The sequence below is a fragment of the Formica exsecta genome, unplaced genomic scaffold, assembly GCF_003651465.1.
Source record: "Formica exsecta isolate Colony F162 unplaced genomic scaffold, ASM365146v1 scaffold2, whole genome shotgun sequence".
NCBI lineage: Eukaryota > Metazoa > Arthropoda > Insecta > Hymenoptera > Formicidae > Formica > Formica exsecta.
The window spans coordinates 5,279,272-5,293,419 of NW_021849297.1; the positions used below are offsets into that span (position 1 = coordinate 5,279,272).

The 14,148-nt window shown below is 45.9% G+C and overlaps 1 protein-coding gene across 1 annotated transcript; it reads left to right on the forward strand.

Annotated features, from left to right (window-relative positions):
- The first annotated feature begins 422 nt into the window (after positions 1–422).
- Positions 423–13,618, forward strand: LOC115234342 (centrosomal and chromosomal factor-like). The gene has a single exon (XM_029805353.1). It carries the CDS (start codon positions 1,909–1,911, stop codon positions 3,607–3,609), a length of 1,701 nt encoding a protein of 566 aa, XP_029661213.1. The 5' UTR covers positions 423–1,908; the 3' UTR covers positions 3,610–13,618.
- Positions 13,619–14,148: the final 530 nt, after the last annotated feature.

Genomic DNA, 14,148 nt, shown 5'->3' on the forward strand with positions numbered 1-14,148 from the left:
GATGATTACATGATTATTCCGATACGTCCTGTTTTGTAAATAATAATATAAAAAGAATAAGTAATAAACAAAACTAGAATAAAAAATATTATATTGCGAGGGAAGAATTTAAATATTTTCTATTCTCAATAAAATTTGCAAATTTGGATTTTTTTGTCAAAATATATATACGCACGTACAAGTACATTGGAATAAAAAGAAAAAATAGATCAATCTCAAAGCACACTTGTGCGAATGAATAAATATATTTCCCGACAGAATCACTTGAATCGTAAAAAAAATTGGACTCGTCATTTCCGGAACGTGTAAACCCGGCATTAGTCTGCCCGACGATCGACCACGCGCGAACTGCCGGCGAATGCAATTCAGCCATCGGGAGGGGAGCCCGTCGAGGGTTCCCTAGGAGCTCGGCTTTCAGTCGCAGCTCGGCTGTCTGTGCGCGACGAACACCTGCCTGCGTTGCTCTCCGCACACAAGTACAGGCAAACGTCACATTCTCGCGCGCGCGCGCGCGGGCAGACACGTACACATACATACGCACATACGTCGCGGTGGGACGTGCCCGCACGTCCATACGAGCTAGACGAATCGTACGAACACGCGCGGGGGTGGCACCGGTGAGTTTTCGTGTACGCGTACGCACGTTGTAAGGTGTAACGTATTACGTTCGTAAGAAGAAAGAGACAAGGGGGTGAAAAGGGAAAAAGGGAGAGAGACGATTCTCGAGAAGCCGGAACGAGACCGGGGACCCATGCGTCGAGCGATATAGACGCCGCGTCGCGTTTATACGACGGCGCATACAAATACATACGCGCGAATTACAGGCATACACGGACATACGCGGCCGAGCGAACCGCACGCTACTACGCCCAGTCAGTCGGACGTCGGCTCGGGCCCGACGATACACCCCGACAATACGCTATTGCTATTGCTATTACACACTGACGTTTCCCACGGTTACGCCACGCGGTTTAACGGGGGTCTCCGGCGAGAAGTTGACACGCGGTGGGACTGATTTCGCGAGCGGGGCGGCGGCGGGCGTCGACGGCGACCGGGTTGCGCGATCCGAGCCCTCGAGCAGCTCGTGACAGTGAAGTGAAGCACGCGTGAAAGGCATTCGCGGTTGGAGGAGGAACGAGGAAAGAAAGAGGAAGACGGAAGGAAAGGGAGAAAGAGTGAGAAAGGAGAAAGGTAGGGGAGCGAGGAAGAGGGCTGCAGGACGATGGGTGGTCCTGACAGCGAGCGGTGACAAGAAAGAGGACCGACCGTCCTGGATAAAGCGAGCATTAAACGCCAGGGAGTGATCGGGGCCTCGTATGTAATTGGCACGCTAAAAAGTGCTTTTTGTTCGAAATAAGAAAGAGAAACATGCGATAAAATCTCTTTGCTTACGCGCTGGACTTCTCTTGGAAGCTTTTCCTTGGTGTTGGATATATCCTCTTGGTCCAACCCTTGGCTAAGGCTACCGCGGCGATGAGCTATAATCTTATTCTCCGGCTCGCTCGTGAGTGCATGAATTTAGTCGGGGAGTACCGTCGTGGTCGTCACTGACCACACTCACAAGTTTATATCCCCGTCATCGTCATTGACAGCAAGCGTTACGCTCTCATCGGTAAGGAGAAATTTCTCGAGCACGACGAGATAGTCGCGTGCGCCAACTTGAATCGAGCTTCCTCCTCGTGACGCGCTTCGACGACGGAGCGACGTCGAAACGTTGGCCGAGACGACGGGCAACAGCGAACCTCGCCGTCGCTGACGAAAATCATCGGGAAAGTTCGGCGTGATGAAGGCCTAGCGTTCGACACCGTGGGTCATCGTGGGTCGTCAGCGTCGGGCGTGCAAGAAGGGACGGCGGCGCACCGGCAGAAGCCCGGATAGTAGGAGGAGGAGGAGGAGGCACCCGACAACATGGCCGCCGCCTGCTACGAGAAGGAAGTGGTGGTAGGTGCCGCCGTGCACCATGGACATGGGCACCACCATCATCATCATCACCATCATCATCATCATCACCATCATCACGGCGGCAATGCCGTCGCATCGTCCATCGGCGGGGTGACCGGCCAGACAGTGCTGCCGGCGACGTCTACCGGTCTCGACGATGTCACCGTGGTCGCTGCCGCTGCCGCTGCCTCCTCCGGCAACTCGTCGTCAACTACGGTAAACGTTGTCAATCCGGTGACGACGAGCGCTGCAGCTACGGCAGCTGCGGCCGCGGCCGCTGCCGCCGCTGCCACCGCGACCGCCGCGGCTGCCGCCGTGGCGATCAACAACTACAAGGTGCAGGAGTACAAGGACTACTCGCAACCGCTCCACGTGGATTGTAGCGTCGAATACGAGCTGCCGAGTCAGGCGAAACCGCCGCCCGGCGGCGGCGAACCCCTCCTAATGATCCATCCGTGCTACTATCGACGCGCCGAGCGCGAGAGGAGGAGCCCCTTCGTCAATAATCTGCCGCCGCCGGCGGCACCGACGACGGCGCCCATATCTGCCTCCCGCAGAAGCGGTCGTAGAAGCGGAGCCGCGACGGCATCCGCGACCGCTGCTTCCGGCGGCGTCACCGCCGTTACAGTCGCTACCGCGGCGATCGCGATCGCCGCTGCCTCTTCCTCGACGACGACGACGGTCATACCACCGTCCAATAATAACGTCGTATCCACCAACGTCGTGCCTACCTCGGTCGTGTCGCCGGCGACGTCCATCACGTCGTCCTCGGTTGCCGCGGCAGTGGTAGCCGCCGCGGACTCTGGCAACGGTCTAATATCTACGAGTCACGGCCAGATGTCCGCCGTCACCATGGCGGCTTCGTATCGCGCGGCGCTCAACGTCGCGGCTACGTTATCTCAACAGCAGCCGCAGCAATCTCAGCGGCGGCATCATCCGCAGCAGCAACAGCCGAGTCATCTTCATCATCATCATCACCGGAATCACACGCACGCTCATCATCATCAGCAGCAGCAGCAGCATCATAGCCAGCAGCAACCGCAACAACGGCCCGTGACACCAACGGCTTCCGGTACAGCCGACCTCATCTCCGCCGATGAGAAGGCAGTCATATCAGGTATTTATCAACATTACTTCCGCGCCATGCGCGCCCACAATCATCAACACCGCCAGCAGCAGCAACAGCAGCAGCAACATTGCACCACCGCGGCTCATCAGCTCCATCATCAACCTCACCAAAGCGACCGAAGTTCCTCTTCTTCATCGTCGGTCACCTCCCCGACGTCCGCGTCGATCTCGGGTATCCTACGACAGTCTTATCAGCAAGCGTACAGCAATATCGCGGCTGCGAGCTCGAGCTCGAGCCATCATCGCGTCGGTACATCGGCGGTTGTCCATCATCCTTATAGGCGGCCGTCGGCGACGTTGCTGTCGCGGGCGGCCTCGCATATCGGTCAGCAGGCCTCCTCTTCATCGTCGTCCTCCTCTATCTCCTCCTCATCGTCCATATTCGGTGCTTCCAACGGCGTCGCCGCCGCTGCCGCCGGCGTCTCTAGCGTTTACGCCAGCACGATACACAGGCATCACGCGAGCTCCCTGCACGCTCTTCAAACCGCCTCCGGCTTCTACGAGACGCCGAGCTATCACGCTCTCCTGCCCCAAAGTTAGACGATGGTCAAGTGCGGTTACGCGGTATGTTGGGTCTCTACGCGTAAACAACCTGCAACAATATCAATAGTAATCATGGTTGTGCTATTATGAGTCGTAGCGAGCGCGCGATAGATTCTCGCAAACGGTCTCAAAACTGCTCTCCGATTCTCCCCTTTCTCTGTTATCCCTTATCAGGTGCTCCATGAAAATTCTTAAAATTGATAAAATTCGATGATAAGGGCGAGGGCAAAATCGGAACGCAGTCTCCGAGACTCTACACCGAAAGTCAATGAGGTGGAAACTTTTTTCTTTTTCTTTAGATGACTTTATACGATATCTACATCATCATATAAGCGCTCGTTCGCGGCTCATTATAGTACCGCGGAGAAGACGACAGTGTGTTGTCGAGCGATAGTTTGACATTAAATGCCAAGTTACGCGGGTCGTCTATACCGAGTATATGGCCGATATTTATATTTTTCATGTGTAGATTGTGCATGAACTACCACTTTACGCATAATTCACGTAGACGACAGATAATCGATGTAGACGACGTTCATAATGACGCCTATACTGCGTTGTCCTCTGCTCTTCTTCTCTCTCAAACTGTGTTTAAGAAAACCGATCGTTTAATTTATTGACCGATAATTTATAGTTGTCGTTCTCTATACGATATTACTTTCCCGGATGGGATCGTGCTTACCGAAGGAAGCACGATCAATATCGGAAACAAAGCGATTATCGTTGCTGTTGCAGTTTCGTGTCGTTCTTGTCGACGTTTTTATACGCGCAATTAAAATACGCGAAACTTCATGCGAATAATCTAAATAACAGAATGGCGAAACGAAGAATAGATCTTCTTGATGAAAAATATGCTGCGAAAAAAAAAAAAAAAAGAAATAGCCCTCTCGAGCGTTAAATTTTCGGAGGAATTTCGGTTAAAGACCTAGGGATATAAAGAGTCCTTTCGCGCATAGTCGATAATCTCGAGTAATTTCCGCCCCTCCCCTCTTTCTTTCTTGAACCTAACGCGGGCTATGACTTGTAGACAAACGCCGTCGACCGCGATATACGTCATTTAGCAGAGTCGTTTTTACAAGCAGTCCGTTTTTTTAACACATCCGCCTGCTGAAGATGCTACGCGTCAAACGACACAGTTCGGACAGTTTTATAACACATGGACAGATGCGTAGACATCCAATACTATGGTTCCCAACCGCTCGATCTCTTCCTCACGACAATTTGCAGACGAATATGCCGACGACGACGATCTAAATGGTGGACTTGGGCTTCTTCGTGACGAGGGGTTATATCGGATTATGATCCGGGGGGTATCCAGGTTCTTCGCCTTCTCGGTGTGGAGCCACTTTAATCCGCAGAGAAAACCCGCGTCCTCTCTCTCCTCTCTCTCTCTCTCTCTCTCTCTCGCTCTGTTCCATGCGACTTATCATCTCGATCGTTAAAAGTGCATGCGGGTGGGTCTATAGCGCGCATAGTCGGCATAGGGTACATCTGTCTCCCCGTGCGCATGTATGGGGTGTCCCAAAAGCACATCGAGAGACAGCCGTAATAAATCGATGTTTCCTCCTTTGATATATTACCATTCGTATTTATGAAAAGAATTAACTTTAATGTACACTGCAAAAAAAAAAGTATGTAGAATTGCACGAAAACAATAAGTGTAAAATTACACGATAAATAATGGAAATGTTATACATTTCTATTATTAGACTTATTGTCCAATGTAATTCTGTAATGTTTTTTTGCAGTGTAGCAGGTGTTTTAAAAGTACGGCGAAAGGCCTTGTATCGGCCTTTGTAAGACTCTTATTTGCACGATGTTGGTTAACGGTGTTTTCAAAAAGAAGAAACATTTAATTGCAATTGGCATTAAGTGATATTAAAGGAATTGTTAATTAGAGGAATCAAAAGCGATCGTCAGCGATCCTTTTGTTCTCTATCCATCTATTACGATTAGATCTCTTCTTAAAAAAGATTATCCTCGAACGTTATATTTTTCTCTCGCTAATATTTAACTTTAACTACAAGTCGGGACGACATCTCGAGTTAACATTCCATTAAATCGGAGTCTTCCGAATTTCCGAATGTCCACTTGAAATCGAATTAAACGCGCCTCGGGCGACGCATGTTTGCCAAAGTCCGACTTCACCGTAGTCATCCTTCAACCGTTCCAAGACGAGGGTAACCAACCGTCCTTCTTCATCCGCGCGCCGTCGTTCCTCTCTCGTCCAGTTCGCTCTTTTACTTCGCTCTTTCAGAGCGAACGTTAGCCGCGCTTCGATTCGGGGAAGTCTCGAGTTCGCGTTCGAGACACCCTGTATAATCGCCGTCGCGCCGACACAACGACCGTACGTGCCGCGTTCGTTGTTGACGGTGAAGCGGGTGGCCGGACGGGCACCGAATAAACACACGTCGTGTGTATACGCACGCACACGCACGCACACATATACACGCATACGTAAGCACAGCGTACATATTACATACACATGCGGTGGACTTCACGAACGGGAGGAAGGGGAGGACAGTTGAAATGATCGTCGCTCGTACATACACACACCGTGAGGTTCCATCCACCTGCAATGAGCGCGCGACTTCAGGTAGAGAAAAGAAAAATCCCCGTTTGCTTAGGGCCGCATTAGCATCTACTAACGTTCTCCGGGTCGGCGTTTTCGGGCCCCGCAGTCGGACCCTCGAGAACTCGTGAGATGTCGTTCCCCCTTCGTTTCCCCATTCCCCGCGTTTTCTCTCTCCTCGCATTCGCTCCTCCATTATTCAGTATCTTCCAGAAGAATAGAGGACGTCGTCCGTATTCTTGAAGGATGGACAGCACGTTCGGTTTTCGAGGTTCTCTCCGGTTTCACGGTACTCCATGTGGAACTGTTATGGTATTCGCGGTTCCGTCGCGGGTCCAACGAGACTTCACGGAATCCTCGTTGGTTTTCAAGATGGAGAGTCCTTTCGTACATAGATAAATTTATCCTGTTCTTGAGACACGCGGGAAGAATGATTATAAAACCTCTCGTATATCTTTAAAGAGATCTATATTGATTTTTGATCCCATGGATCCTCGGTTACGCATATCCTCAAAGCCGCAGATCTCTATATTTGCAATAAACCACAAATTTTTAGATTCGATTACATCTAAAAAGGACGTCTCGGATGTCGACGTTTGACCGCAGATACTAGAAGATCAACTAACAATGAGATAGCACGAAAAATAAAGAAATAAACTCTTTTCTCATGTTTCATCAAAATCTTCTCGTATAAATAACACCTCTAATTTTTGTATCAATTTGTGAAATATGCAGATTTATTTAGATATCTGAGTTTTACGGATGCGAATAAGCATCGAGCTTGTGCAACGGTATCTATTTTAATGAGCAAAGATTTGTAAAAGTATGTCGCGCTTTATTACACTCTACTAGGAAAAAAAACACATTTTTTACGCGATTTGAAATTCAGATATCTTTTCGAACGTTCATATAAATCCGAAATTCGGAGGAGGATGATAAAGACATATGATGTAAAAGCCATCGTGAATATAATGGAATAAATCTGACTTCGTGGTGTTCGACGTCGAGACCCGCCTCGCGATCGTTTACCTTCACCGGTAGATTTATTAGTGGCGTGATTCATTCGTCGGGATGATGGCTTTTCGCAGTTCGGTTCATCTGCGACGGACTTGAGGCCCAGGTATAAATTCAGGTCGTTTATTTAGGCCTCGCGGCGCTTTTCTTGTCAGAATCCTCTCTCTCTCTCTCTCTGTCTCTCTCCCTCTGTTCTCCTGGGGGATCTCTTTCTCGATCTCTTTCGAATTCCTCGCCTCCATTATTCAGCGTTTCCAGCCGAGCGACGTCGCCGTTTCGAGAGCGAAAATCGATGCCGCGATGACGCGATCGACGCCGAATGATAAGCATCATTGTACGTTTTGCCAGCGACGTTGCCGTATGATAACGCGACCGATCGTTTCCAATCGACTGATGCGGTTTCACCTCGCCGTAGAAAGCGTTCTTTTCCCGATTTTTCCTTTCCCGTTTCACGATTCTTTTGCAATAAAATTTTAATTTTGATTCCAATGCAAATCATTATTCGACTATGCCATATAAGAATATATCTCTATTTTGATATACTAAAGAGAAAACGCGTAAATTTATCGAGTATAAATTTATATCTAACAATAAGTTATAAAGTTATAGTTCATTGCGTAGTGTGTGTTCATTTGGGGGAAACAAATAGGGAAACATTTATCAACCCCTCCTTGGTCGCGCGCCAGGGTTAATTATTCGAGTTCTGGAATTATCCCTCTTCTCTTTCCCGCGGGAAAGATATAATCCGAGGTTTAATCCTCGACAGAACCGAGTCCTGACGTATAACACGGCGAACTGATGGTGCGGCTCATTTATCGTCCGAAATTCGAGAATTAGTTGCGAAAAACGATCCGGTGTCCCGAAACTTGAAACTGACGATACGTTTCGGGAATACCTGGCAGAAAAATTGAAAATTCACGTCGATCGTCACGTGTAAAGCCGATATAATTAGCGTCGCTCGGTTTGGGGTCAAGTTGAAAGAAGCAAAGGAAGATGTAAGATTTACAATCCCTTTTTCGGAGAGGAACGAGCGCCTTTACGAGGAAGGACAAAATTGTCGCGACGCAATTAACGACGACGAGAGGCGGACGCGATGGAAAAACGACGTTTGCCCGAGATCGAGATATCCGTCCCGCGACGCTTAAAGCAGCAATTAAAAGCTCGTTACTCACCCGTCCTTCTATTAATTATTCGAGCCACTGACCGGGCGTGTCGCGCGAAAGCGGAAACTACAATTGATGATTCGTCCCGAACGTCGAGGACGATCGAACATCACGATGAGGATAAGCTTGCTATCCTTAGTTGCACTATGTCTCATTCTTTGCGCATTTGAAATAAGTATTTGCGCGCAATAAATAATCTGGTTTGGCGAAAATGATAGTTTGAAAAGAATTCAATAATTTGTAATACGATTAATATCTCCGGAATTTTGCTAACGATGAGCTCGTCAAGAGAGAACGATTAAAATGCAATTTTTTAAAGAGATCTAAAGCGAATTGTATTAGAATTATGTATAAATAATTTTCGAGAAAAAAAAACATTTTCTTTTGGGATATATAAACCTGGGATATAGAGAATTTTTGGAAAAAATGGGTTCCTAGGGGAAGGACTACGAGTACTTTATCTTCGAAGAGATCCATGACTGACGCAAGGGATCGACAGCGGGCGGTCGTCTCCTCATTATGACCTAGCGATTCGTCTTTTACTTCGTGAAGGGAACAAAACATTAAAATCGGCACATTTTTCTACTTATCCATCTTTTTTTTTATCTCGAATAATCGTAGAACGATGGGTTAGGTGTTCTTCAGTTAGGTATTCTCAACGGATTAGACGCGCGCTATCGTTGTTTGTCTCGCGCTTAACGCCGTACAGGTTTCCAACGTGAAGACTCTCCAGTGTTCTAAAATCTATCCGTATTCTTAAAGCGCGGCTGCTCGCTAAACGACTTAACACGTGACCGACAATCATCTTAACATCGAGCTCTCCGACGCACCGCGTTTTTTTTTCCGTCGCGTTCGTCGGACAAAGAAATTCACTGATAAGCGAACACTGAAATGTCACTACGGTACAGCTGATACTGTCTAAACGTTTAAGTGCAACAATAGTTATGCTAGTTTAATTTTATCTTTATAATTGTAAAGTTTACAGTAGCAAAATTATTTTATTTTCACTGATAAAGACTTCGTGACGATTAAAAATCTAGTTTTAGTTACATTAAGATGTGAATCTCGATAATTACTTTATTTAATTCCGGAGAAAGATTTTTGTTGATCAAATTGAAGTTTATTTTTGGAAGAAAGGTGAAAGGAAAATATCTTTATGCAATCTTAAAGTAACAACAAGAAGCAAAGACACATCTTACATTTCGTGAATTGTATCTTTCGTACATTGCATTTTTGTCGCTCATGCTATGAGACTTTTGTATTTTGAAGCATTCGTCTGTGAACGTTATCGCTATCAAGATAAGCATCAATCACCCAGCCACGAAAGCGTGCATAAAATTATAATACACAATTCGTATCTCTCTTTTACGATTCAAATTTTTTTTACGGCACTTTCTACAGAATCGAAGTTATTTATGAAAGCAAACGCGCTTTCATTTTAGGCACAAACACGAGTAATTTTTCCCAAATTTTTCGCTTCGATAAATAAGAACAAAACTAATTTATTCTGTTTCATCAATACGCATTTTTTTTTTCCGATTGATTCAAATCTTGTTTCATGATTTTTCACTATTTAAAATCTTTTTATTTATATAAGCAATTTTTTCCTGTGTGAGCTTCCGTAAGCGAATAATTTTATTCATATTCTTCGTAGTATGCTTCGATAAATAAAAACAAAACCAGCTCCGCTTTATTCATACAGAGATCTATATCGCACAATAGCAAACTTTTAATGGACGATTCTGACTATTGTCGGTTATCGTGTATTTATAACAAGATGACTAACGAAATTGATACCGATATGTTGAAATGAAAATTGAAATTGTGTTTGCCGTTTATATCATTTCACGGCATTCTCTACTGTTGTTTATTTATAGAGGCAACTTTTTATCTTTTTAACGCTTTCATGAGACAAGAATATGATGATTGATAACGTCAAGCTTGAAAAAAAGTTTTTTCGACATGAATACGTTAGCTACATGCTTAGAAAATAATGTTCGCATCTCTCTCTTTTCTCTCTCTCTCTCTCTCTCTCTCTCTCATCTGTCGCTAAATGTATGATATGAATGTGGGCCTTTGAATCTGCGGAGATCAGGATCTCGGACTTCTGTTTCCTGCAAGCCCATCCGCCCTCACTCACAGTGACGTAACTACTGACCGTACATCCTCGCATGCACACGTACAATACACGTATACTCCTTTCGAGAAGCAGTACAAGTTCGTTATGAGTAAAAACCTACAATTCTGGAATATTAACGAACATTTCTACGCAGACCGACGTTGATGAACTTGCTAAATTCTGGCACTCGAGCCGCAGAGCGTCCCATCTGCTTCCTCCCCCCCCCCCTTTTCCCACCACACTTTCGTCTCTTTCCGCTAAATCCTTTTTTTGCGGCTCTCTCACGTCGCGGTCGCGGTACAGGAAATGGAAACGGCGGCTGCGTCGCGTCATAGTCATCGTGGTTATTCTACATATCTGTCGCTCTCTCTTTCTCTCTCATTCTTTCTTTCACTGTCCGTCCCCCTTTTTTTCCCCTCACTGTCCCTCGCATCGCAGCTTGCCTTCTCTCTTTCTTCCTCCCTTTCTCTGTCGCTCTTTTCCGTCCCGCGTTCTCGGTGTGGCGCATCTCTAGAAACCCGAGCGACGTCCGAGCCGGCTCGGGTTTCGTCTTTTTTGTCCCGCGCCCGCCCTTTTCAAAGCGCGCGCTCAAGGAGAAACGGACGTAGGGACGAAGAGGAAGGAGGGAGGGGAGGGGTAGCGGGAAGGGAAGACCGTGTTTCGTTCGTTACACGGTAACGATCGATCAACGTGACCGCACGACCGCATCGAGCAAACCGCGACGAGAGAGATAGAGAGAGTACCGGGACCGACCGGGGCTCATTGAGGGGTAAAGGGGGCGCGATCGAGATGGGGATCGGTAGCCGAGGAAGCCCTTCCCTCCCGTGACATGGCACGAATTTTCCAAATTCCAATTGTTAGACAAAAAGTATCTCTCGTTACCCTCGTCCTGATTGTCGATCTTGTGAACGCGAGACTTTGATAAGATATCGTTGCGTATGAATGCGAGATTTGTGTATGAAATCTCGGTTCTTTTTTGTGCTTAGCAAATGAAAGATAGCGTGATATAACCTTTCGATTATATCGCAGTGACATAATGAAATGTTTAATTTGAGGTTCGTGTATTTTTTCGCTCGCGATTCGCGATATTGAAAGCAACAGAATTTTTCGAGACAATACGTGAAACAGCATTTCGAAGCTAGAAAAAATATATTTTGCTCTGTTTTATAAGCTGTAAACTATAAGATATATCGAAGATTTATAAAAATAAACGCGCTCTTGATTTTTCGCAAGATTAAGATCGTTAAGGAACAAAGCATTCATTTTTCAGGCAATATTAGCCTTTGCTATATAATAGTTTTTGGGAAAAAAACACATATAGCTCGGCCGAAAAGGGCGTTTATTTAATCGTCCCGGGCGTATATCTCAAAAAGTCATTAGCACACTCGCGCGTTTCGCAGAAAGAGCCGTAGGATTTAACCGCGTCCGTAATTTCCCTTGTGCCGGGCCGGCTTTTGCCTCGTGAAAAATGTGCGGAATCTTGAAAGAGGATCGACGGGCACAATGGCGCGGAGCCGAGAATGATTCGCGAATCGGTAGCGCCATTGTGAAAGGAAAGGTACGGGAGAACTGCCTAGGAAAGTCTAGGAAAATCTATACTCCCCTTTACGCATACACCCTCGTGCGATCCTATCGATCGAAAATACAGCATTGATTCCCGATTGTTATTTCAGATGCCATCCCCACAGAAAAAACGCTCTGAAAGTCCTAAAAACAGACCGGAAAAAGTTTGAAGAAGCGAAAAAAATAATACCACCAAAAATAAAACTCTCTGAAAAGTGTAAAATAGAGAGTTAAAAAAAAAATATTTCGATAGATATCTTATATATACCGTACACACACAATAATGATGATATATATTAAATTTTAAAAGATATTTCCCTTTGTTTCAATTTTTCGAAATTGTTAGAACTTTTAGTACTATTTCAAAGACGTACTCGAAAGTAATATTTTCTTTGTATTTGTCTTATTTTTTTCGATTGTTAAGAAAAATTTGTGTTCTTTCTTCGGAAAAGAATTTCAAGAAAGAAAGCCGAATTACAGCCGGTGTCACATGTAATTTCCATCGTTACTGCTGTGAACGACGTTTTTCCGTTCTGTCATGATTTTCTGTCTTTAAGTATAGGCGACATTGCATTCCGCTGATGCTGGTCAATTTTTGCCGATCGTCCAGATCGGCGCCTTTATTTTTACGTGCACGAAAAAAAAAAAAAGGAAAAAATTTGCCTCGGCGGCGGCGCGGAATTTCCGGGGGAACGAGCTCGGTTTTATCTATCGCTCGAATTATTGACGGGATGTGAGGGAAGCAGGCCGACGGGATATATACAGGGTGTCCGGAAACCGGAGCCGTGCGAACGCACGCAGATGACGGCAGAAATTACTCCGTAATTATACGCAGTCGAGAAATGTAATGCTTAAAACTAACAAAGTACGACATTTATATCATCGTCATTAGTACTTTTGGAATACAGTATCTTAAGGAAGTCGACATATGTATAATATCAAATAGAAATTTTTTAACCGTTTAAATATTGTGATCTTGATCTTGATATCGATGCATTTCGATATTTCAAAACAACATTTTCTCATTAGACGAAGAGAATCTATTATTAAAAATAAGAGATCGGAGAGATAATAGAAGAGGCATTTTCGCTTGATCTTGATCGCTACTATTGCATTTCGATTCTATCTTTCTCTTTTCAAGAAGTAGTTTTAGTTTCTTCATTTCCCGGCAAAGTCATCTCCTTTCGCGGACGATTCGTTTCGCTAACGCGGAAAAGTCCTACGTTTTCCAAGAAAATATTCACCATATAGATGCAATTTCCGGGACCGGTCGTTTCGACCGCACTATTTTTCGATATTGCCGATATTTGAGGAAGCCGGAGAACGATTTTTTTTTACGCGACCAACCGGCCGATTGCCGCCGGAGTTATTACGACCCTTCGGGACACGGTTCGGTCATGTATACAGGGTGTCCGAGATAGCCATCGCTTTTACTGCAAAATATTTTCTGCCACCGTGCACCGACAGTCTCGACAGCCTAAAGGGTTATATAACAGAATATATACATTTTTTTCAACATTTAAAAGGCTTTCTGGCTTGGAAAGCTTTCCTAGAAAAAAAAAAAAAAAAAAAAAAAAAAAATTCTCTTTCATGAAAATATCAAATCTCACATTCACATCTCAGAGAAGAACCGTTGTGATCTTTTCGTGTCACGAACGGTTTGCATTTACATGTTATTGCCCGAAGTAATAAATTTGAAAGATCGCGTTATATACGCGCGCGCATATACATAATTCCCGGGGAGCCCCCCCCTTTTAGAGACCATTGCCCGTCATGGCTCGGGGCACAACTGCTCGCCCGAGGGTTAAACTTCGACGCTGGGCCGATAGATATATATTTGTATACTGACGGCAGAGGATGGGGGAATTATATCGTGCCTCGTTGAAACCCTCGCCGATATCGTCGTCGTTACGTAACTCCGGTCACGGTATTAGGTAATTAGGAAGCGTCGCGCGCGAGCGCGAAAACATCGTTGTAGTGTTCGAAAGGGCTTCCGGACGCGACGTCGCCGGACTTCGCGGATTGGGGATGAAAAATGAGCGCAGGGAGAGGTTTGTCGTGATGGGAAATCCCCGATTTTGTATCGATCGGCCGCTAATCGTCCG